General features: G+C 42.6%; 3 protein-coding genes across 4 annotated transcripts; all 3 read right to left on the minus strand.

The window, feature by feature from the left end:
• Positions 1-407: 407 nt before the first annotated feature.
• Positions 408-10,123, minus strand: tlk2 (tousled-like kinase 2). Of its 2 annotated transcripts, XM_028412466.1 has the most exons (21): positions 9,456-10,123; positions 8,309-8,391; positions 6,821-6,898; positions 6,650-6,719; positions 6,528-6,571; positions 6,264-6,362; positions 5,644-5,745; positions 5,365-5,457; positions 5,066-5,176; positions 4,805-4,941; positions 4,531-4,683; positions 4,370-4,436; positions 4,190-4,287; positions 3,888-3,969; positions 3,390-3,481; positions 3,209-3,298; positions 2,928-3,097; positions 2,651-2,789; positions 2,132-2,243; positions 1,860-1,967; positions 408-1,709 (listed from the first exon to the last, which is right to left on the minus strand). In XM_028412466.1, exons 2-21 carry the CDS (start codon positions 8,387-8,389, stop codon positions 1,536-1,538), a joined length of 2,100 nt encoding a protein of 699 aa, XP_028268267.1. In that variant the 5' UTR covers positions 8,390-8,391; positions 9,456-10,123; the 3' UTR covers positions 408-1,535. The 2 variants fall into 2 exon arrangements, with proteins under 2 accessions (XP_028268267.1, XP_028268268.1); XM_028412467.1 differs by lacking the exon at positions 6,264-6,362.
• A 241-nt stretch (positions 10,124-10,364) lies between these two features.
• mettl2a (methyltransferase 2A, methylcytidine) lies at positions 10,365-12,880 on the minus strand. Its single transcript, XM_028412468.1, has 9 exons — positions 12,708-12,880; positions 12,397-12,485; positions 11,982-12,253; positions 11,670-11,719; positions 11,518-11,578; positions 11,290-11,429; positions 11,088-11,194; positions 10,909-10,974; positions 10,365-10,813 (listed from the first exon to the last, which is right to left on the minus strand). The coding sequence occupies exons 1-9, from the start codon at positions 12,857-12,859 to the stop codon at positions 10,650-10,652; spliced, it is 1,101 nt and encodes a 366-aa protein (XP_028268269.1). The 5' UTR covers positions 12,860-12,880; the 3' UTR covers positions 10,365-10,649.
• Positions 12,881-14,276: 1,396 nt separating this feature from the next.
• Positions 14,277-23,878, minus strand: itgb3a (integrin beta 3a). The gene is made up of 15 exons (XM_028412465.1): positions 23,542-23,878; positions 22,753-22,838; positions 22,351-22,555; positions 21,895-22,147; positions 21,595-21,757; positions 21,318-21,479; positions 21,146-21,241; positions 20,978-21,067; positions 20,760-20,894; positions 20,248-20,677; positions 16,399-16,621; positions 15,611-15,711; positions 15,327-15,446; positions 14,831-14,997; positions 14,277-14,735 (listed from the first exon to the last, which is right to left on the minus strand). Exons 1-15 carry the CDS (start codon positions 23,630-23,632, stop codon positions 14,670-14,672), a joined length of 2,388 nt encoding a protein of 795 aa, XP_028268266.1. The 5' UTR covers positions 23,633-23,878; the 3' UTR covers positions 14,277-14,669.
• Between the last annotated feature and the right edge of the window lie 1,232 nt (positions 23,879-25,110).

Here is a 25,110-nt window from a genome sequence, read left to right on the forward strand (position 1 = left end):
TGTTTCCTGTGTCTATTACATGTTTTTGTTTCAAATCATTTTCCATATAAACTGTATTAAAAATACTGAAAGTTAGCTTTTAAATTGCTTAGATGGTGTTTTCTTCCTACAAAAAAACAGCCTGACAGATCCATACTTGTCGCATATTCATAAGAATGATGTCATATGAGAGGTTTTACTTCTTCTAACATCTGTCTGGATTACAGTGCAGGTTTATAGTCGGTTTCCTTTTCTTGTTAATTGGTTTGTTCCACTTAGTTATCAGTATGTAATATAACTGAACCCTGTCCAGCTGGGTGGTGCTGTCCTCATGCTGCATTTAACCTATACTGACATAATCTCAGCTGCTATAAATGAAAGCCATGCTGGGTGACCCCAGTTTTCATAGAAGCTCACAACAACATACATTTTAACCAATAGTATTTAATGGTTTATGCAACTTTCTGCTAAGGCCCAATCTCCCCCAACAGTACTATTAGGTAAACCAGTCCCTTGCATTTTATTGGCCAAAAATAAATTCAAACATACCTAAATAAATATGTGTGTTCATGGTAAAAGGAGGGGAGGGGGAGGAAGGAGGGTTCAATCAAAACAGTTCTAATTAAAGGCAACATGAAAACGACAGTTTTCTCCATAAATCTGGTAAAATTGAAAAGTTCTTTTTAAAAAAAATGTAAAGAGGGGGGTAATTCCTCAATAGCTTCCACTCCGTATCATGTAGCACAACTCAAAAACCATTCATTATAAAAACTGAGGTGGAACACTGCCACCAGCTGGAAGTTCTAAGCTTTGGTCACAGGAGTCTGACGAGGAGGATCCAGGAGGAAGGTAGGGTATAGACAAGACAGTAACTGCGGTCCCTCCTCGTCACAAACTATCTGGGTCTGAATTTAAGCTGGGCAAAGGCTCCCAGAACAGTGAGTTGGATGACGAGTGCCGTAGATATTTAGGGTTCAATGCAAGCCCAGACTGGTTCTCCCAGTTAGCTTCAGGGAGATAAGAACAAACAAAATGTTTGAGCTTGGGGGTTCAGACTACCTCGGACCAGAATGGTTCATGCATGGGTGTACGTGTGAGTGCGTATGGGTATGAGGCCTTCCGCAGTCCTTCCCATCTGGCCAAGCTGAAGCATTTCTAGACTTCATTTATGTTTTTCTTTTTTCAAAGCAGAAACGAAAATCCCAAACACTGAACTCTGCTTTTCACCAACACAGTGCCAAAACAACGCCCCCTGCTGTGTGAGTTATCCGGGGCTTTGACCCCCAGAGTAATGCCACCCTTCTGAGAAAGCAGGACAGGTGGGCTGGGGTGGATGGACATGACAGGGATGAAGGGTGACACAGGTCTCCCTTCCCAACCCATCCATGACTTCCCACCCACCCCTGTCTGCCATCTGACCGCGATCTGACCAGTTTCACCTAGGGCTCTTCATGGCAAGGTGGGATGCTATAAGGAGGGGGCACACAGTATTGGCGTCGCCCCCACCCCACCCCACACTTTTGAATGATTCTGTCAGTCAGTTAAGGGGTCTGGGCTCAGTTTGATGCACTGCTGTTGGAGGAGCTGGATGTGGAAGCCACGGCCATGCCCGAGCTGCCTGACGAGGCCACAGACTTGCGGATGTGGGGCATGAGGAAGGGGTCACTGGCCAGCTGGTGCACATCAATGCGGTCCTCCTTACGGTATACTAGACAGCGCCTTATAAAGGCCTGGAGAAAAATGAGAGTGGAATGACTGAGAACATAAAAAAAAAATCATGCACACATATAAGCTTTAACATCATAAAAGTACCGTATTTCCTAAATACGGACAAAATACACAGGCGGGCTACTGTGGAAACAGGCGAGGGAGTTCCGTACCTTAGCTTCAGGTGTGACTACAGGTTTAGGCGGAAACTGAACATCTGTTGCTTTCAGTATTGTGTTCTCCTGCAGGATGTCCTGCTGGGACTGGTTGTGGCCAAAGGGCTACAAAGAGAAGAGTAAAATTAAGGTCACAATCTTTTCTTCGGTTCAATTTAATTAAAAATGTAACCATCTAACACTATCCCAATTGTATTTCTTTCATTTTTTGCAATAACAATTTTGAACTGAATAACAGCTGACATTTTCATTCAGCATGTGTCTCCTACCTTGCGGCCATACAAACACTGGTAGAAAATGACTCCCACAGACCACACGTCAACCTTGTTGGAGATTTTAGGTGGCTCCTTCCCAACCACAAAGCACTCAGGGGGCAGGTACCTGAACAGCGTAGTCATGTTAACATGCATAACCTTTGACAAATCCAGTTGCCTGGACAGTGACATTTTCAACACATACAACAACAACAGTCTCAGCACTATCCTCACAATAGTGATTTAGTTACTTAAATCAATACTACACAATAGCTAGTTTTCAATATATATAAACATTGTTTAATGTTATATGATGGCAACCAATACAAAGATATACCTTAGTAAAAAGTACACACTAGCCATTTTTTCTAATCTGATATTAAAGAACAAACCCAGCTTATTGCAAGTGGTTCCTTGAATTAAAATCAGCTCATTTACAATCCCTTTTCCATCCAACAAGCAAAACAATGTGCTGTAATATCTGACAAAACCCTGTAGCTACTACTAGTTTAGGGTACTATACTTCGATCATACCAGTATGTCCCTGCTCCTTGTGAAGTCAGCTCCATCCCGTCTACTGAGTTGTAGCTGTCATCGTCCATTATCTTTGACAGGCCAAAATCTGTGATCTTGATCTCTCCGCAGGCAGTGCCATTGACGAGCAGGATGTTACCTGAGTAGGGTGAGGAAGGAATTTACAGGTAAGAATAAAGATAGCAGTGTGGTTAAAACAATTAATTTAATAGAAGAAAATGTCATGCAAATAGAAACAAAATGAAGCAATGCTAAAGTCATAATAAGGGAGAGTCACCAGGTTTAAGGTCGTAGTGGATAATGGGCGGTCTGATCTCATTGAGGTACTTGAGGGCGTTAACAATCTGCATGATGATGGAGCGACCCTCTTTCTCTGACATGAGCTTGTGCTGTTTCAAATAGAAGTCCAAATCATTGCCCTCGCAGTACTCCAGCACTGTGCAGAACCTGTTCCAAAGCAAGGAGATCGGTTGGTAGGAATTTAGCACATGACGTGAAAACAAGGAATGAAGCAGAGTAGTATATAATGTATGTTTGGGTTTAAGAGGAATGACTTACGAGTCAGTGTCAAGTGAAAAGTAGTCATAGAGTTTAACTATTCGTGGGTGGTCCAGCTCTTTATGGATTCTATATTCTCTGCACGCATGTCTAAAACAAATAACAATGTGAACATTAGACATGGGGAAACTAAAGAGTAAAAGATAACAGTCATGGTAAAGACATTGTAGTATTGGCTTACTTGTGATAATTTTCCTTCTTCTCGTCCCTCCAGTTCTTGTTTAACTGGTGGATTTTGACTGCAACATACCTCTGCTCTGTTAAATCAAAGGCCTGGAAAATAAATGTCTCCCATTAGTCAGAAACTGGTTTGGCGTTGCTTTATTTTAGCTGCTGCTTGCCTCACGTCATATGGCTTTGTTCATCGATTATTTTTTACTGTGGAGACAGCAAATTCTTGGAACCACTCTCACATTCTGGCATAATCATCACTGTATTGTACTTTAGTAGGAGCAGTGCAGATACCCCCAGTCACATTCAGCATTAAAATACATTTTTTAACTTAATTAAACAGCTTTTAATTTTTAATGTATTGCAGATTTTAATCTGACACTCTGATATTAGAAGCAGATTAATAACAATAATAGAAGGTTAAATGCGTAAAATTACATATTTTCATAGTGTACAATCTAACACAGGATCTGGACAAAATAACCAAAAAAGAAAAGTTTCCTCTTACCTTGTAAACTTCACTGAAACCTCCCCGTCCAAGTAAATGAAGTAGCAAGTATCTGTCATTTAGCGTAGGGTGATCTTTGAATCTGGACAATATCAGAAAACAAAAAGCTACTTTAACATTTTCACTAAGCATAAACTTTAGTAAAGATTATTGCAGAAACAGCTGCCTGAACAAGACTTCCTCTCTCCAGACTGCTTACAAACATCAAAAACTGTTCTCTTTAAAGATACAGCTAACTGTCAATAAGCACAGAAATTGAATGTATATACTAGAATTTAAATAAAAATAATAAGTAGTCATACTGGGAATTATCCTCATTGTGGATCCTTTTCAGCTCACGTATGTGCAGATTCCGCACTCGCTCCAACCTCTCTAGCTCTGCCTGGATCTCTGCCTCCTCCTGTAAAAACCAAAATTATACAATAAACTACAAAAACAATGGTGGGAAAAGTGGAACTGTCAATAATAACACCATACATTACCTTTTTAAGATGACCCAGTCTTAGCTTAAAGATTTCCTCTTGCTCGTGGTACTCCGCCTGTGATAACCTGTAAGGAAAGAGGAACAAAACACACTTTTAGTACATATATATTTGAAAATAACTAGTATAATGGTGAGGATGAATACACAAACACATCGTACGCTTCACTTTCTGTTCCATTGGTTTTGCTTTTGCGTTTGTTTTGTTCCAGGCTTGGAGGTGGAGTCTGGGCCATGGAGGGGGGCTTGCGTTTGGCCAGGAGTTTCCTCTGCCTTTCGATGTCCTCTCGTTGGGAGTTGATTCTTTCTTGTTGTCTGGAAACAGATGGTACATTAGTGGGAAATATGGACCTAATTAATTTCTTTGTTTGAGCATGATCTACTGTAAGCTCTTAAGCGTCCAGATGAATATGGTGTGAAAGGACAAGTCTCTCACTTGATAAGGTTTTGGAAGGCATAACCATCTGTCCACTGCTCAGTGAAAGACGCTCCATGTCGCACTGTGGTGAAGTGTCCCAGTCGAAGTCTGTCCTGCATACTTTTATCCCGGCATGCCATCTTCTCCTGTTTGGACTAGAAAAAAGGCAGAAGAAAAAGCAGGCATCAGACCCGAGTTGTTCATTCTAAACTAGACTAACATCAGGATCTTACTTTGAAAGCTACAAGGCACAAATAACAGTGTTGTTGACAAACCTACTTTTTCAATTAGGAGTTTCTTGGACATGGTCACACACTTATTTAAGCGCTCCTTGTATCGCTCTAGCATCCTCTGCTGTTCATCAATTTGTCTCCTCAGGTCGCAGTTAGCCTGGAGCCAAACAAACAAACAAGGACTGTGATGGTTAGGTGAAAAAAAAACTAACATGTATACACAGAATGTGTCAACTTTAACATGCCTTGAGAAAAAAAATGACATGACAGAAAACGTGACACTCAAAACCAAAAAATAAAAATAACAAGCAGAGTAGCAGGGAGGAAATGTAATGAGATTAGTACCCGCAGTAAATCGTCTATTCGGCCTTCCTTCTTCTCCAGGTCAGAGTTCTTGTTGTTCTCCATTGCTGTTAGTTTCTCTATTGTAAGGTCAGACTACAGGATACAGTGAGCACAAGAAGTGTTCATGTTAATGCTGGATCAATGTGCATCACTAACAAATGCAGTGCAACAAGGGGTTCCATCTAATAATACATTACAGTTTCTTATTACTCTTGGGATTGAATTTTTGAATGATAGCCAGGCAAACAAGCAGCCAGCCTTGATAACTGTGTCAAGTACCTGTGTGGCTTTGTGGAGCATGTGAAGAGAAGCAGGCTTCAGGGAACACGAGGAGTGCTCGGTGTTGGCCGAGCTGACGGAGGAGGGGCTTCCCTGTTGCACCTGGGAGGCAGAAACATTCATCCAATACAATTACGACACATACAGAGTGTGTCTAAAGTGTGAATTCCATCACACTGGAGAATTTTTGGAGATGTCAGCAATGATAAAATATGACAGCAGCCTGGCACAAAAAACTTTGACAACACATCAAACAATAGCTGGACACTTGGCAGTCAATAAATCAGAAGATGTAAGGATGTAAGGTTCTCAATGAAAAGACAGTTAAGAGCATCTCAAAAGAATATTGAGTGATTCATTTTAGGAGTGGTCTCAACTAAAAAAAGAGAAGAACCAAACATAAAAAGATATGCAACAAGTGCATCTAATCTGTGACTGCTTGGATGCAAGCATGCTTTTTGTGACTTCATTCCCATACTAAAAAGATTCTATGTAGTGTTAACAGACCACAACAGGTTCTAAACAAATGTGTTAATAACAAGCATGGCAAAGAGAATGTAAGAAGGAGCATTAATAGTAATTAGAAAACACATCAGAAGCCATAGAGCAAACATGCTCACCGTGACAGGGGGGTTGGAGAGAGAGTGTTGTGGGGAAGAGCGGACCACTGGTGGAATTCCCCTGGCAGGGCTGGTACCAGGACCGCTACCTCCCGCAAACTGACAGATATGTAAAGAAAGAAGAAGAAGAAGAAGAAGAAAGTTCAAAGAAAAAACCAAGATGGTAAAAAAGGGGTTAGAAAGTAAGTATGGAAAGTTATGCATCCGACACTGAAGCTTTCTTGAGGACATGATAAACACCAAGAAAGATTTTTTGCTACTCACCTCAAAATAATCACTAATTTTATGCCCCCTTGCTCCTGCTTTGCCTGAAAGAGAAAGGCAGGGAGTTCAGAGGGAGAGAAGGATGCACGATGAATGGGGCACTAGCAGAGGGCCAGACTTACCTTGGCTGCCGTCAAAGGGATCTGCTTTGCGTTTTCTCACTCTCTGGTCATTTGCCTTTTTCTCAGGAGTCTGACAGAAAAGAAGCATTAATCAACTAAACGTATACTGAAGTAATATGGAGAGATGTTTGGCATAATAATAGTAATTCTGTTAATGTGATGGAAACTAACCTCTAGCTCTTTGTCACTCAGCGAGCCCACACTGCATAGACTCTGATTGGATGACTCATTTTGATTCTGACCCGAGCCCTGTTCAAATGAGGTAAAAATACATAAAAATAAAGCAGAGGGAGCAATTAGGATAGAAATATGGGCAAGAGATGCAAGAGATAGGTAAATAGAAAACCATTAAAATGCAGGGACCTGTAAGAGCGTTCTAGTTAGAGTTGGAAAAAAGAATGTAAAAATGGGTGAGAAACTGAGGACAGTGATGCGGAGGTTTGGCTAAATACCACCACCATTAACTTCCCACTGAATGTAGACCTAGATCATCCCTAATGCTGGTTCCCTAGGTAATGCCTGTCAATCAAATGAATCACATCAGAATTCAGCAGGCGCTGTCCAATCAGGAAGAGATACTTAGTCATTCAGAGCACACTGGAGCTCTCTCACCGAACCCTCCTAAAATGGCTGAACATTAGGCATGCTGATGGGGATGTATTCCTCCCTCTGTCTGTCACCTTTAGATAATGTCATCTTTTTTTCCTCCTCTACGCTGTGGTCTTAACCATTCTTTTCTTCTCTGGAGAAAGGTGGTGAAAAGATGCTCTGCTTGATCCAAGAATGACAGCATGTCACTTGTCAACAATTTTTTGAACTACTCTTTTCTACTAACAAAAGGTGTTCTACCGCTTTGTCTTCTAAGAATAACAATTTTCCTTTCTTTTATGCCAATTCAGTGATGACAGAGAGAACAGCAGGTGCCACAAGGGTTATCCAAGGTCAAGAAATCTCAAAGCTACTCTGTGACATTGAAGAGCTTTTAGACCACCAACCCATATTTCTGCCATTTGTTGACACAGTTCTCTCTCACTTCTCCCCCACACACATTGCATCTCTTGCCATACAGGGTGGTTGTGGCATGATGCCTTAGCAAGAGCCGCCATTTTCTCTGCGGCAGCAGCCATGCCATGCTCTGGGCTCAGCTCTGCCTATGGCTGGCACGAAGCCTACTCCTGGCGCTGACTCTCGCTCCCTAACTGTTCCAAGATCACCTTCCACAAAGACAGCTCCATCCATGTGAGAGCAAGGGGGAGGCGGAAGGCTAAATGCTGCCTCTGCTTACACCTGGTCAAGAACTATTTCTGCATTCCTCCTCTGCCTTCACTCCTCCTTCCCCCACCACCCCTGTCCCGTCTGTGGCCTTTTTGGCAGGCATCACCACTTGCATATACAGCCACTACATCATGAGCCAGGGAGAGATGCCATATCACACCAGCCAAAAAACACAGACACAGCTCAACCTTCTCCAGAGACAGACAAAGAAAAGGAGTGAGGCCAAGCTTGTCCAGGCCAAGCAGCAGAATGATACTGAGGCAGAGTGAGACAAAGAACGAGAGACATTCACAAAAATGTGTCAAGAAAAACTGTGATTGAAAAACACTTTGACAAGAAAGAGCTTCTGCGCTCCACCTTCACGACATCTGTTGAAACACAAACCTTAGCCACACCGACCCCTGTAAAGCGAGCCTCCAACAGCTCCTGCCGTCGGGGGTCCAGGCTATGCAGTTCTTCCATCATGTCTGTGGAGACAAGAGCACAGATTAAGGAAGGCGATGAAGAGTCTGGAATATTCAAGTGGGAGTGAGGGATCACAGTTTCAAAAGGCATTGGTTGTGATGAGTCATGGCTGTTTTTAGCTATATAGATGTGGAAAATTCCTGTTCTGAGTCATCAATAGGCTTGACAATATTGTTTAACATTATCATGTGGGTTCAGCAAGCATTAGCTGTGCAACCTGGTTACTCAGTAAGCTGGTCAAAAACACAGCCAATGATGGACACTGAATATGCATCCAATTCGTGGACCAGATGTTTAGAGTCACTGCCTGGAAAATTATAGCATCATGTGATAACGCCCTGGCATTATAGGCCTAAGTTACATGGCGCTGGAGTTATGAAAGGTCACTAATGAAGGGACTGCCAAGTACACTCACAGCAATGAAAAAGGCCACAATAGACAATAAGTGTTTGCTAGCTTGTGCAAAGGTTAACGTTTAAGTTACACGCCCAACAATGACTGCTATGTCTGTTATCTATGGCATGCATACATAAAATAAATAATGTAACCTGCAGTAGTCATGTCCATTTTGGGATAGGTTCTAGTCTTTAACTTTATCTAGAATTTGGTATGTTAGCTCAGCGAATGTTATAATAAACATGAAACATCATCCCTGAATTATCCTCGAGGTAGCTAGCTAACATTAGATAAATGAGCTAACAAGCCTGCCGATGTTGGCCATCACTTAGCGTAGCAATTTAGAAGCTAATGGTTAACGTTAGCTAGTATCATTAGATGTGATTTCTGTTAAATTGTAGACCCAGTCAGTCTAATGTTGGATACTGTTGGCTCAAATATAGCTACTAATGAGACAACGACGCATTAAAAGTGAGCACATTTGGTAAACTGTTTGACGAACACACGCTACATAGCTAACATTGGGTATCCTCGGGGCTAGCGACTGTCAAAAAGAAGCATCATCTCGGTTCTGTTACCAGGTGCTCGGGCTACGACGTCTGCACTCATTGTAACAAGATACATGTCCAGATGAATTATTCTTTTGTTGACAACCCAACGAAATACTTACTGTAATTTAATATTTTCTTGGTCCTCCGACGGGCCTGTTGTTAACCCTAAAACCGACTCCGTTGTTTCCCCGGTGCTCGGCAGACCCTCCCAGGCTAGGCCGCATCCACAGCCGCGTCCCTTGCGTGCTGATTGTTAACGATGAAGACACGGGAGCGCGCTGTGTTGCTCAAGGTAGACGACGGAGGATTCCCTCGGAGGCCTCGACAACTCCGGGTATCCCAAACCCGCCTTTCTGTGCTCCTTAGGCGGGGATCCCCATCACATCCATCTCTCTGAGGACCATACCGTGCCGAGGTCGGGTATCTCGTTCCACACAATGGCGACCCTCGAGATCCTGCGTTCTTCACCAGGTATAAATAATGTCTTAAAGCTGGCGTTAGTTACCCCTATCTTTATCTCCCCCGGTGGTGAGATGATATTCGGGTCCTGGCTTTCAGCTCGATCACAACAAAGTTCGGCTCCAGTCGTCTTACTCGCTGCAGGGAAGAAACCAATCTGTTTCGGAAGTTGTGCTGTTGCAAGCGTTTCAGTGGAATCCGGATCGATTCGGTTCGGTTCTCATGTTTTTGCAATGTAAACAATAATCAGTAAAATCTCATATTTTCTCGTGAGATTGTTCAAGTATTTTCACCTTCGTTCAGTCCACGCCTGCCCCAAATCTCTTGTCTGGACCAATGGCAAATCCTTCTGTACACAATACAATTTAGCAGCGCCCACCCACACGGCCACCTAAATTATCACTTATCAAAAAGTTGGCTTTTCCATCATGTTCACACCCACATAATGCGCTTAGTTATTATCAATAAAGTGCACAATTTGTGCTTTTGAAACACAGAATGAGGTTGTGACGGAAAACTATTAACTCTTAGAATATAAACGAGCAAATCCTTCTACTCTTGAAACAAAGTAAAATAATGAAACCACACATTTTTATTATTTTGGATATACATTTCTTTTTAAAAAAACACATGCAATTTATTTCAAAACACCAGCAATTAAAAACAATGTCTGTCAAAATAGAAACAGATATAGATGGTGTTAAATGGCAACGATACACACCCGCCATGTTGTGTCCTCTTATCAGACCCCTATCAAGTTTCTCATTTCCATACATTATCTGAAAAGAACAGCACCCTTTCTACTTCAGCTCCTTGTTACAGTTATTTCAGGAGGTGAAGCCTGGCTGGATTTCTCAGTCCTGCGTCTCAGGAGGCTGAGGAAGAGCCTTGCGGTACTTGCACTGGATCCACACCCTGTACATGGTGAGCTGTTTGCCTCTGTTCACCTGCAGTCTTCTGTCCACGAGGTTCTGCACTTTCTCCAGCCCGGCTTCAGAGAACAGCTTGTGAAGTTCCTCTGGAAAAAGTAGCACAGAAATATTTTCAGGATTTAAAGAGGAATAGGTTAGATCATTATGAAGATGTTCTGTTTTTTTTGTTTTGTTTGTTTACCTTGTGTAAAGAAATATACTCGTGTCCCATCACCTCTGACATAAAAGTTTTCAGACAGACAGCGCCCTGAAGGAAACAAAACAGGCTTAGTGTGTGCAATATACTGAACTACCTGAAAAACAGACAACATTTTCAAGTGAGCAAGAACTGTTCAACAATGAGACTTCATGCCGACTCGCCTTTCTTGAAGCGCAGCTGAGCCATATCATAGCGCCCATAGTCCCTGAGCAGCATCACCCCCCCTGGCTTCAGGAGTCGTGCTAATCTACTGATGGATGCTTGCATCCTGAAACGGGTTAAAGTTGTAGACAAGCTGTGCAATATTGAATGACTCGCACAGGGTTTAAAAACTAAAGGGGAAAGACAAAAAAACGCTCGTACTTGTTGGGATGCAGCGCTGATAGCACAAAGATTAGCACTATAACATCGAGGGTTCCATCTGGGACAGGGTAATCGACTTCTGCATCACTCAAGTTGTGAACAAAGGCAAAGCAGCGCCCAGGGTCGTACTCTGAATTAGTCTGATGACAAGAAGACAATTTTAATTCATTAGTTAGCCTGCAACCCTGGAGACACATCATCTTCCTGTTACCATATCAATCATCTCACCTTCACTAGCTCTACAGCGGTGCTGGAGAAATCACAGCAGTAAACAAAGAGGCCCGGGTCACTGCAAGAAGCAACAGTTTCAGCACACTGTGTACAGACGGAGGATCAGGTGCGTGTTGTGGTCCACATGTCAGTGTCTTGCCTATACTTACTTGTTGGTCTTTAGTATCGGAAAAACTGTGTTCCCCACACCACAGCCAACCTGCACAGAGGACATCAGATCAGACTGCTTCATATGTGTGACACCACTTCTCATAATACAATAACCTTTGTTTAAAAGAATGTCACAGCAAATAAAGACTGCTGCCCTTTTTATACACTGTGTAGTTTTGCAAGGCTATGCTATTGTCAGTGTTTAGTTTTAACAGACAGCCATTAAGGCATGACCCTGTGATCCAAACCCAAACCATGTCACAATGAATTCATGAGAAGCATCACCTATTAGTTTCATAATAATCTCTCACCTCCAGAATGCGGTATGTGGCAGAGGATCCAGGGAAGTCACCATCGGTGTGAGACAAAGCTGCAAATTTCCTGCATAGCTGTGGATCTGTCCTGTCCTCCTGTGGAGGCTCAACTGTACCAGAGACATCAGGGCGAGGGACGTGGTTCAGGCTACACTGAGGAGCCAACTCTGGGAACTCCGTGAAGAGCCAGTGACGGTCCTTGAAGAAACGGTTCTCATGTATCGTGTAGAACTCATTCCAGTACTCGTTGGCCCGGCTGTCGTATTCCTCTGCAACAGAACAGTAAGGCAGTGAAGCGGGTGTTAAATGGCTGTATAGTTTTATTTAGCATAAATAAACATAGAACACCTAAGTTTCTGTATGCCAATAAATAACAACCACAGTCTTGGTGTTTATGTCTATGAGCCACAACCTTGTTTCTCTGGAGGCAGAGGCTGATTGTTTTCCGAGACTTTCTTCTTAGCAGCTGCTTCTTGTTCATCAGTCCATTCCACATTATCCCTGTTGAAAAACCCAAAATGTTATAGCAGTAGAAACACGTGACATTTTTGAGATAACAACAAACGTTTACAAATAAGTATTAGCACTGCGTAATCAGTAGAACCTTACAATAAATAGCTTTTCTTATTGTAAAACATGTAACGTTACAGGAGTGAACTAATGTAAGCAATGCATTGTCCCAGTAGAGGTGAACGCCTCTCAGCCCTGTTGGATGATACCGACCATGCGTTGTGCTGGAACACCTGTCCCGGGTCTGTGAGGAACCGCGTCCCGAATTGAGGTCTCTTAATGTCCCCGTTAGATGAAGCCGATAGAATCAGCCCTGTTTCACTGCTGCCTACCTCCACTCCGTCCACGGTGTGGGGCGCCGCCATGTTGGAACTGACGCGGCGGAAGAGGGGCCGGCCGTGTCATCATGATGTATTCACGGACTAACGGAAATATTGGTATCGAAGAAACGTACTTTTTCTTGAACCTCATCATATTTCACCATTGCAAATTGACTGACAGAAAAAATTTAGTATAATAAATCAAATCTTTCTTTATATTTTCTGGAAAAAAACATAGCCGTTTGCCATTACATGTTCAGGTTTTACCTCTACACGTGTGCTCTGGTATGTGATCCGTGCAGTATTTTAGTCTCGACACTAGAGGGAGACATATGCCATGATTATCTTTTGGTGTTTCTAGGGTATTTCAATGAGGTGACTGAAATGATGCACGTTGTCAAAGGAGTTATTTTTCCACTTGATTTAATCATGTTGAGCTGGATCTAACCTACACACTAAAAAAATCCCAATCCTCTTGAAGTCACTTTATATGTGTAGTTTAGAGGTACAGATGTTTCTCATTTAGAACAGTAAATATGGCATTGATCAGACCAAATGGATGACCTGCGTACATATTCTTCATGTCAAATGATGCACATGTTTGTAACATGCCAAAATATTTGTATACTTAATGTGCAGCAGTGCCATTCTTGCTGTAGGTGCTACTCAGATGTGGTGGCAAGATGTCGTTGCAACAGGAAATAATCAGACTTGGTACAACAGATATGTGACAAGATTCGTGCAGACTCATTTTATTATGCAAACACACACCAACTTGTTTGAATGAAACTTTAGATCCTTGACCTACGTAGAAAAGAAAAGACATTTATCTTTCGCTGTATTTATTTAAATTTTATGAAAGGAACCTGCATACGAAGGCAGATATAATGTGTCTTTATGCATTCTTGCCCTTAAATTAAGTAAAGAAACCACCAGCATGTAAAAAGTGACATTAAAGCAAACATAAAGCAAAAATATGGCTGCAGATGTCCTGAGAGAGCATCAGTGTTGTGAAACCACAACACAACCTATGTTCTATTTGTATCTCCCTTATAGTGGTTACAAATGATCAAGTGCAATGTTTAAGTTCTGCTGAGCTTCTTTGGCCATATCAGCTGCTGTACAACAAAAATCTGCTCATGTATACACAAATACAAAATGAGGCATTCAGTGTGACACGGTGCTGGCCAGATCAAACATTTACAGTTCAGGATAGGCAGAGAGGATTAGCTTTATAAATAATTTGAATTAAAAAAAGGACCAAAACATAGAAAACTAAAAACAATAAAAGGTCATGTCGCCTGTAAGAATAAGATCATAGCATTAAAAGTTATAATTGCAAATACAATGTACATACATCCCAGACGTTAATGTAAACTATGTCAGCATATAGGCTGCAATTTTTTGTAATTACTACTGCAATTGTGCAGGGGCCCTTTAAAAAACATTTTAATAATTTCTAAAAAAAAAAAAAAAAAGTATCATAAGTGGTTATGATTCACTTTTTAACATTATCAATTAAACAAATTTAACATAGATTAAAATTTTGTCCACGGGTCATGGTGAGGGACATTTAACAAATAGAACAAAAAAAAAAGCCAAACTATAGAAAAATATTCAACAACAAATATACTGCAAAGTCCCCCTCACTTTAAACTGGCAGCCATGACAGTGGAAACAGAAAACCCCACAATGGTCTGTGACTCTTGGTTATTTTTACACTATGTACAGTTATGAGATCCTGTTGATGTCAGCGGTAAGTACATTTCCACTACGGTGACAGTGTAAATCTTCCCATACGTTACATTCCATCTCTGTCATTGACCACTGAGGTTATCCTCATGGTGTTCACTCACTAGGTGCCACGGTATGTTACGTTGGTGAAGGTGGAGGTGGCTCCTTTATACAAAGGATTGTTAGCCTGGGAAATGAAAAGCAGATTTCATGCCATTTAGTTCAATCCTACAGTTATCTAAGCACTGATTCCTAATGAGAAGTGTTTTAATTATTTCTCACCGTATCCCATTTGGCTTTGGCTCTTTCTTCTTCGAACTTGGCAAACTCTCTGCGGTCATGGATGGTGACCAGCAGCTTCCAGATAAGCAGACCAACAAGGCCCAGAAGCAGAATGGCTCCGGCCACTGCCAGCAGCACTACCAAGATATCTGGACCTTCAGGGCACTCTGAGAGACAAGGGACACGAGTGGAATCAGGGAGACAACAATTAACGTCTACTGCTTGGTTACATAATGATTGTTAAGTAGAGTACACTCATGATGTTAAGCAACCCCGACAGTTCAATATCAGATCCATTTCACAATCATCAGGGTGTCTGCGGCGTGGCAGAGTGTGGCTGTGGCTAACTGGGTGTTATTAACACCCATGCACACACTGTTCCTACTTTTTACTGTAGTGGGCTTTCAAGAACACACCATTCTGCCCTAATGATATTGCATTATAATACTTATCTGTCTGCTGCTGTTAATGTCCCATGCACCCACAGAAACAGTACCTGGTTTTTTCACCACAAACAGAATGGATTTGCCACTTTGATCTTCATAATACTGGAAGTGCACCACGCAGTCGTTCTCGTCTTTGTACGAGCAGTTCACTGCATTTTTATCATGGAAAACTGTGCAAGAGAGGAAGAATCGGGTGATAAAACAGGGTTTAGAGAGTTAATTATTCATTATGGTTAAAGTATTTATTTATAAAGTATATAAAGTTTTTTTTATCTTATCTTGTATTTAGTGCCAGGCCAGGATTAAACTGAAATAGGAATCAAAGACTTCTCACCCAATTCTTCCACTGTTTGGATTTCATCTTTGCAGAAGATACCACAGCTGCTGTCTTTGACGTACTGCCCTCTCTTGAAGTGATGACACTCAACACACTCCCTGAAAGCAGTCACACACACTTACAACAACGCACAGTATGACTGATTTCCCTGTGGTGGCTCAGTTGGGTTTGAAAGGGGTGGTAAAGAAAGATGGCATTAACTGCAGGAAGCAGTGAGAAAAGTTGGACCTTTTTCTGCCGTGCAAGACGCAACACCTGGAGTAGCTGAAAATATGTGTGGGAGCAATTTGTGCTGTGATCCAACAAAGTTGTGGAGCCAGCACGGGTTGTTCTTTGCTCTTCCTTTGAGCTTGAAGTTCCACAGTGACATGTACACAACATGTTTTGTGTCTGCTCTCTAGTTCTTTTTATGGGTATGGTTCATATTAGCTGTTGTAGTACTCAACATGTTTTCTTATTAATAAGCACTTGTAAGGCAGTTGTTGGTGAACAATGGTGCTTGTAGCATGTGGAGAAGTCACTGGGTCGCAAGGGTCACTGGGCATATTTGTATTCCCCAGGGAACTAGCTCCTTCCATTTTGGGTATACCATGGGTTTTCCTCGTGTCAAAAAGTCAACTTTGGATACAAGATAGCTCATAAACTAATTTCATGGTAGACTGCATGGAATTTCTCAAGTACATTTATGCTCCCAGGGAACACAACTCTATGAACGTTACACTAATTCCATCATCAGGGCAAAATTACCCTGACAAAGTGTCAATCATTTCTTATTTGTTACTCACTTTTTTATACTGCATGAATCAGGACAGGTGGGGCATTTCTCGCATGTGGCTCCGTAGGCACCTGGCTGAGTGCACTGACAAACCCCACACTCACAGTTTCCCCGCACACTGCACAGCAGGCCGTTGCTGGACAAGCAGGTGTCCGTACGAGTGGTGCAGTTACAGTTTTCTCCTTTCCAGCCGGCGTCACACTGGCAGAAGCCGCAGCTACACTTCCCGTGATCTGAGGGAATTAGAAAAGAAGGAGCCAGTGAATCCTAAAACTGCACCAATCTGACATAATAATCCGTGAATGGGTGAGGCTGAGCAAACAGAAGTATGAAATACAAATTGCAAAAGTGCAAAATGATTCACTGAGCGCGTAAGTGTGTGTGTGTGTAACTTGGCGTGTATGCATCTATTGTGTTGAATATGTGTACACAGGATAAGGGTTGGTCTCCAGGAATTTGTGCAACTTGGTGTAATGACCCAAAGGATATGCTATTGTGTGTGTGTGTGGCGTTATTGTTGTATTGTTTTATTGTTGTGTGTGTGAGTCTGCTGTAATGTAACTGTGGATTAGCATTACCAGTTAGATGTGGGGTTATTAACTTAGTGGTGCATGCTACCCCTACTATTAGGCCTATTATAGCTGTTAAGAATGTTGCCTTTATTGTCATCAGTTAGTTAAGTTAATTGATTCAAACTTTGGTGACTGTTTTTGCAGCTCTGTTACTCAGCAACAGATGTTGTGGAAGTACAGTCTAATGATTCCTGATGTGATTATGGGCAGACACGTACAAACACACAGACTCTGCTAAGGTGTGGAAAGCTTCAAAAACCAGCCAGGTCATTCTAGAAAGAGTGTTAGGATGACACATCTATTTGCTGAGCTTTTCTCCCTAGATTACTGAGAGACATCCCACATCAGCATGTTAAGCTAGCCTAAAAAACAACAGCAGACTCAGGAGACTCCGGGGCTCTTAGCAGGAAACCAAACAAGATTTGGCACTGGATGACTAAGAACAAAGTGAGTGAGTCACAACCCAGCTGGATCATCAGACTGGTCATGAAATATCACAGAGGGTCCAAGGTTCCCTAATTCCAGAGCTCAAAACAAATCAGCCACAGTTGTAAACTCAGGGAAACAATTCCCCACTCGCCAAGCCTGTCAACGGCAACTTCGCTTTAAGATTGTGTTTATGGCAGGGTTGGGATTAGAAATGTTCACCGGTGGTGTTAATGTTTAACAGCCTCACATATAATCCAGTCATTTAGTACTTGCTGCGACTCTTTCAACAAGATAACAGCGGAGGCACACAGACAAACATGAAACACTTGTACTCACTTTAAAGTGATAAACTATAAGGCCTTTTTCTAATGACTTGTTCATCTGATTCACTCATATAAAGGGAAGTTTTTAGGTTTACATCATGCTCTCCTCTTTGTGAGGCTGCACACTAATCCTGCCCATTAATCACATTCCAGAGCGTCAGAGGAGTTTAACAGAGGGGGGCCATGCTGAAAGGACAAAAAAGGATGAAGACAGAGCACTAAACAGAACACTACAATGTTGGACAGGGAGCAGAGAGTAAAGAGGATAGACACAAACTTGAGAGAAAAGAGGTTCAAGGCAATTTGACAGCAGAGGAATGCAAACCTTCCTGTTCACTCTTCGCTCTCATTTATGGGCCCTGGGGCTGTACTTGCTGACTCCTGCTCCCCGGCCGAGCACCACTCCCACAGCCCTTCGGTGGTGGAGGAATTACACGGCACCGGAGGGAATATCATAGAGAGGGAGCTTTGTTTTTCTTTTATTTCTGTGCCCTGGGTCGCAGTAGCTCCAATTGAGATGGGGCTGAGGGACACTTGACTGTACTAACATAGCAGCTTAGTTGTCCCAAATTGAGCTCTGTGGATTATCATACAATCACTTTGTGTGTGTGTGTGTGTGGGTGAGTGTTTAGACTCAAGCCACAGGTGTCAACAACGATTGCGTTAAGACCTATTTCTCTCTGGAGAAATACTTCTTGTTGATACAGGCATGTCATTTTCTTGGAAATCCAGGTCAGCTCTAAGAGAGATAACACAGACAGTCTGAAGTCAGGAGCTCTTCGTAGTATTTCTGTTTAGAGAAAGGAAACGTGGGTTCAAACTTGTGCAAGATTCAACATAACCACCTGAGTCTGGCTACCTCCTGGGAAGGAGGCGCTCACTGGATGCCATTTTGCCAGATGGAACAAGATGTTGAGCTCTGTATGAAAAGGCTCTCTGCTGTATCTTTATGATCACTATATGAAGGGTGACTATTTAAAGGTGCATTAAAAACAGTGGAAATAGTGGAGCAGGACAGGTAGAAGGAGGGGGATGACACACAGTAAAGGGCAGCAGGCCTTGCTGTGGCCTGAGGCTGTCAGGAGTCTGCCACAGGTTTTTTTAAATGGGACAAATTACACGTTGAGACTGGATTACACAGCTCAAATTTGAAGAGAATAGATCTCTTTAAAATTAAAAATGAAAAGCCAAAATACAAATTTGGTCACTTTAGCAATAGGTCTAAGCTGACAAACAGACTCCCTCACCAACTTATCGATCACATCTATGCATTTGCCTACTTATCTTATTACAACCTTTTTAAGCCTCAGACATGCTTCCTCTTACATTTCCTGTAATTATCGTTGATGACATCCTTTAGATTCTCACTGCCTGCCCACATGTTTTTCTAACTGAGCCTTGTTTGGAGCCCAGGACTAATGTTGAATATTTTCTTTACTCTCTAAGTCCTTGTATTTACCAAAGCTCCTCCATAGCAACAGGAAACATCACCAGCTGAGTTAAGATGTTAAAAGTGACTCCCCTAATTCCATTTTAGTCAGGGGTAGCATGCATTGCTAAAGCGGGCTCTGCTTATTGTACTGAAAAATAAAAGTGCTATACCCCTATTGCTTAGCCTCCCTCTATACAATCATAGACCCGAACTGCTGTTACATTGAATTAGCCGATGACAAAGCCTATTAAAGTTTTATCACTGTAATTGAGCAACTGTGCACTGAGCTGTGCAGACTTGTAATAGGGAGTGAGAGCACATCAGGCAGCACTGCTGCGAGGGGTGGGTACACCAATCAGGCAGCGGTGATTGGGTGTGTTCTCTGACAAGCCTTTAGGAGTACATACACAAAGTTTACAGGCCCGACAGAGACAAGGCCATTCATCAGCGTTAATGTTTATGGTGCATATAATTATTTACTTCTTATAGCTGTAAGCAAATAAAGACTTCCGTTTTCTTTTAGTAAACAAAAGCTGTGTTTAAAGACAAGGAATGCTAAAGCTAAAGACCATAGATATGGTCAGATAAGACCGGATGAGTCCTTCCCTTTTCTCCAGAAAGAGGAAGGGAAGGACTGCTTCATCTTTCCTGCCATTAGGTGAGACAGAGTGGGTGAGACAACCTAAATCCAGGAAAATATCAGTGCTGTGACATCAGTTGTTTTTTTCATTGTGTATAGTGCCATGAAATACATAGATGTGCCTGCCGAGCTTATCTTGAAATAAAGCCATCATGGTTTGCTTCCCCTCAGCCTAATCCCGTGCCCATATATGGATTATTTAGAAGTTATGTGGACTCAGACACTGGCCAGAGCCACCCGCACATTCAAAACTGCTCTTTAGGAAATCTATGTGTGATGTCAAAAAGGGTTACGTTACCCTTTAGGCAGTCATAAACACCTTTCAAGTTCTGTACCTTTAAGTTTCTATTTATTTGTCACATATTGTAGTGATTTTGGTGATTACCTCTGTGTGCATGATTGCTAAATGTTCATTTGGCCGAACAGCAGCAACAAAATTATATGAACGTGAGCGTTTACTCACCGGAGCACAGAGCCCCTTTGAAGCGCAGGCAGTTGAAGTCGTCACATTCGCAGTACTTTCCCCACACCTGGCCGAACTCATTGCCGTGACAGGAGCACTGTCCACATAAACAGTCGCCTCTTCCACTGCAGATTGGGCCCCCTGATTTGCTGATGCAGTTGACGTCATCAGATGGACTGTAGTCCTCCACCGAGCACTCGCATCGTGGGCCAAGCCTACCCGGATGACACTGACACACTCCGCACTCGAGGGTCCCGTTGCCGTTGCTGCAGAAGGGGCTGTTTGCTTCTGCCAGTGCCTCGCAGTTGCAACTGCAAGCGAAGTCCACCGTGACCTGCAGGGAATCCTTGAAGCCTCGAGGTTTGATGGTGAAAGTGCGGCTCTTCTCTTTGGGGCAGCCTCGTAACTGAGCTTCCACACTGAATGACACCTGCAGGAGAGGAAATGTCAAAAGGTCAGCGATAATCTGTGTGCTAAGACACTGGAACAACAACATCTCAACAGATACGTACCGTGTCTCCGATCTTGAGGCCAGAGCAGGACTTGAGTCCAGGGATGATCTCATTATTCAGGCAAGTGGCATTGAAGGAGAGATTTAACTCCTCAGGGACTCCCAACAGCTCCAGCTCCACTTTAGAGCGAATCTTCTGCTCAACAAATCACATGTTAGTTTATCGGCCACATTTCACAGATGAACAAAGTTTAATATATACTACTTCTAACTTCTTACTGCATACGCCTCCTTAATTAGCTGAATAACATTCCCAGAGTCACCAGACAGCGTCCCCACAGTCGTGCCTGGAATGAGCTGACTGTACCCCTGGTAAGAGATGTTTGTTTGTTTGTTTGTTTTGTGATAATAATAAATTCATTTAGTTGTGCAGTGTACTTTGTATACCTCATAAAGTGGCACCACATAACTGGTCACAGCAAATATCAAATTGATGTTGTTTTCAGACATTTTCTCTGTCAAGAGTCCCAAGGAGGGATAATCCTGAAAGACAAAGGAAGCTCTTAACATTCTGCAGATTTTAGAAATCGATAAACGTTGAGTTAATAACTCTTCTTACCAGAACTGTGGTTTTGTTGTAAACACTGTCAGTGTCTAGGTGACACTGTCCATCGTTGGGCTGGACAATGCCAGCTATGCGTCCATCCAGAGCGATGTGGGTTTTAGCATCAGTGGTAAACACCAGCAGATGTGAGGCATCCGGACGCCAGCCAATCTTCTCCTAATGTTGATAGATGTGAGATAAAGACTAAACTGTATGCCGGCACACATTCGGTTTTGCACATCAGTGAGCATGTGTACCTGTGTCTGGTTGCTTTTTTTTTTTTTTTAAATACCTTGCACACCATAGCCTGCATGATCGCATCAAATCCACCCTCTGGAGCATCCCTATTTCGAGACACCTGCTGTTTCTCCACCTCCTCAGTGAAGCGAGCCACCTTCTCCGTCAGCGACAACACGTGCTTGAAACCGAATTGAGGCTTGCATTGGTCGCCAATCCTGTATATAAGGTGAGAAGGGAGACATGGTAGAAATCAGTGAAGGAGAAAAAAAAATCTATTTGCAGATGTTAAACACAACTTGATCTCCATGCTAACTCCTTCTGACTTGACACCAAACATGAGCTCCCTGCTTACCCATAGCAAGGGTTTATGACTGCCTCCGGTGGATAGGAGTACATGTATGGGTTGATAGTTTTATCCACAAAGGCTCCAAACCCCATTCGCAGGTTGCTTGTCATTCGACCCATGGTTGCAGCAAGCTCATTGCCCAGCGTGCGCAGGCGAGCCAAATCATCCTTCATTGAGTATGAGAGATCCATCATATAGTAGAGGTCCACTGGGTAATCAGCCACCTGTCTCACAGACACGGTGAAACGCTTTGCATCACCTGAGAGGGAGGAAGAAGAGGTTCAGAGAGTTGGAGAATGAAACTGATCGACTGCACAGAAAGCTGGACTCCACAGGAGTCAAGGATTAAATATTCATTTCAGCAGCAGTCTGCGAATGTACAATGTTTGTTGTTCAGTGTATCTTTTCATGTTCGTTCCTGTCTCAGTGTATCGAATGTTATCTGATCGGGTGTGACCCTACCTGGTCTCAGGGTCATGTGGAGTTTCTGGGGCTTGATCTGAGTGACGTCATCAGCTGTACCCGAGGCCTTGTCGCTGAGCGGCACATCTTCCAGAATGTTCAGGGTGCTTGTGGGAAACTCCACTGACGCGGGGCTGCACCCTCCATTAAGAAGATTCTGCTTCAGGTCGCAGCGTGACACACTGGATCCCCCCCTCCCAAGCTCCTAAAACAACCAACCACATGCATCCACCTCATTAATAATGAGATATTTCAGTAGAGGCTATAGCATAAGACCCTTCAAAGGATGAAAACAAGAAGAATGCTGTTGGGAAATGAGGTTTCTGCACCAACATGCTCTACTGCAACCTCTACTGAGCAACAAATGGGAGGAGCGGTGAGACAGTGTGCAGGTGTTTTTACCTTCTGAGAGCACCATGCACATTTGGGGTCGACGGCCAGACACTGATGACAAGTGGTGACTCCTCGTGATGTACATATGTTGGAACCTGCAACACATTACAGCACAAAAACCCAAGGGACATTTATTTACACAGGTCTGCTGGTTGTGTTGGTTTAGAAATTTTGCAACAAAAATGAGGATGTTTGATTTTGTGTTTCAGCAAATATCAGTTACTTCTCTCTTGTGTTTCCTGTGGGTGTGGCACACTGAGGCACAATCTTAAGGTGTTAATTTAAAGAAAGTAGGTGTTTAACAGAGACAATCTGACAAATCAATGAAAATATCATCATAATTAAATCAACATATATTTAGTACCTCCAAAGTGTCAGAATCATGGGCCCCTGAAGTAAACATGAAGAAAAACACCTTTTTCACTCACACATTGTTTGTTATTTTGTTACATTTACACATTTTCACACTTATTTTTCAATAATGACTCCTGACTTTACCATAGAGCACCGTGGAGGTCACCCCACTGTGGGAAACACACCCAGGCTATTTTCACTCCCTTATATGGCAAGGTAGAGAAAACTCCAAAGACGCAGCGCAATTATAACCAACAGGGTCTCTCCATTAACGTCACTAAACAGTGAATTATCGTGTTTAAAGTAACTGTGATCGCTCGCACTCAAACTGTAAATGTTACACTTTTAAAGATGCCCCACAAGTCAGATGGAAATCCACCAGGTCTCCTCAGCAGGTGAAACTTTTTAAAAGTTTCATAATAAAAAAACACACAAAGATCTTACCGCAGACGGTTGATGCTGAAGACAAAATGAGACACAGCAGTGCTAGGCGGTCTATTATTAAAGTTCCCATGACTGCAGAGTAAACTGACATGAAGTGTGTTGTGTGTGTGTCTGTTGCTCCCTGTGGACTTCTTCTTCACTTCGTGCCTCCTTTCCTCATTCCGTGCGTTGGGTCGCAGACGTCTGCCTCACACGGCAATCTCTCCATCCACGCAGTGTGTCCGTGTGTACTGAAACATTTCTAGCGTGACATGCTGCGACTTGTCTCCGAATGCTTTGGGTTAGACTTTTTTAGACGTAAAGGATAAAGCGAGAGACATGAAAGATTACGCAAAGCCTGTTTCACTTTGCAGTTGAGTATTGTAGCATGTAAACAGTCCACTGTTGACAATTAATTATGAGAAATTGATTTGTTTTTACAATAACTTTTTTAAATTGATTTACATTATGCTAAACAACTTGAGTAACTGTTATACTTCATTTAGTAAAACACCTAAGTGCATCATATATTAATCACCAGATTTACGCAACAGATTTCCCAGGTGCTGTCCTCCCTATAATTGCATTACATAAAAATAGAGCCATTATCACTACTTTGTTGGTGTTTGTGAGTGTGAGCCTGTAAAGATTGAAAAAATGAGTTGCATATAAAAAAGTTTCAATTCTTACAAATCATGTTAACATGAACGCCTTTGCATATCACTCTGCCCTCTACTGGGCAAAAAAAAGAAACACATGTAACAACTTATATATGATCTGCAAAAAAACTGTAGTAGGAGGAATAAGGTATGACATATGGTAGGTGACTATGTTTAGCAAGCATTAACAGTGTAAAAGGGCGGGCTATCTCACAAGCTCTTGCTGTGAAACATGAATTCCCCCATAGCCGTGCACACTAAATGTATGAAGTCCTCACCACAAACGCCCTCCTCCCATCCCAATGAATAATGGAGCACAGGGAAATTTGCCAACTCCTAAAACAAAAGAAAATTAGACAGAAAATTGGATAAAAGCTAAGATTGCCCTGCGGAAATCAACTTCAGGGCAACTGTGGTGGTGCTGCTGGTGGTGGTGCTGGCGTGTGTACAGGCAGACAATGCTTCTTATCTGTGCACTTGTCCATTTATTGAATCTTTATCCCTCTGCCCTGCTCTTATTCTCTGGCTGGTTGCTAAGTTACTGCCATCCGTGTCCAAGAATTGCCGCAAGAAGAAATGACAGAAATAGAGAAATAAGTAGAAAAGCTATAATAGTCAACTGTTCTGCTGGCATTAAGCTCTCAGTGTGGGTGGACGGCGCAGGTAATACACTCTGGGCAATGAAGTATTGACTGATTCGGATCTATTGTCGATGGAGCCATCTGTGGCGACCACCCCCACAGATGAATGGCATTTTAGGAAGAGCACCAGTTAAGTCCTGAATAAAAAAAGCCACCGACTGGGTCAGACGGCAGCCAATTAAGAGTGAACAAGAAGCATGGAGGGGGGTGTGGGGGGGCTGAAGGCAGAAAGGGGGATGGAAGGGTCCTGACCTGTGTAACTCTATCTGGAACCCTTCTAAGCTTCCCCC

This window comes from Parambassis ranga, chromosome 8 (genome assembly GCF_900634625.1).
Source record: "Parambassis ranga chromosome 8, fParRan2.1, whole genome shotgun sequence".
Lineage (NCBI taxonomy): Eukaryota > Metazoa > Chordata > Actinopteri > Ambassidae > Parambassis > Parambassis ranga.

Coding starts and splice junctions, on each gene's coding strand:
- tlk2 (XM_028412466.1), bottom strand. CDS start 8,389: ATGATGGAAGAACTGCATAGCCTGGACCCCCGACGGCAGGAGCTGTTG. Junction 6,899..8,308: donor CAGGGGTCGGTGTGGCTAAG/GTTTGTGTTTCA, acceptor TCATTTGAACAG/GGCTCGGGTCAGAATCAAAA. Junction 5,458..5,643: donor TGCTCCACAAAGCCACACAG/GTACTTGACACA, acceptor TGTATCCTGTAG/TCTGACCTTACAATAGAGAA.
- mettl2a (XM_028412468.1), bottom strand. CDS start 12,859: ATGGCGGCGCCCCACACCGTGGACGGAGTGGAGGTAGGCAGCAGTGAA. Junction 11,579..11,669: donor CCGATACTAAAGACCAACAA/GTAAGTATAGGC, acceptor TGCTTCTTGCAG/TGACCCGGGCCTCTTTGTTT. Junction 10,814..10,908: donor AGTATATTTCTTTACACAAG/GTAAACAAACAA, acceptor TACTTTTTCCAG/AGGAACTTCACAAGCTGTTC.
- itgb3a (XM_028412465.1), bottom strand. CDS start 23,632: ATGTCAGTTTACTCTGCAGTCATGGGAACTTTAATAATAGACCGCCTA. Junction 21,242..21,317: donor ACAACAAAACCACAGTTCTG/GTAAGAAGAGTT, acceptor TTTGTCTTTCAG/GATTATCCCTCCTTGGGACT. Junction 15,712..16,398: donor GATTCATGCAGTATAAAAAA/GTGAGTAACAAA, acceptor GACTGCTTTCAG/GGAGTGTGTTGAGTGTCATC.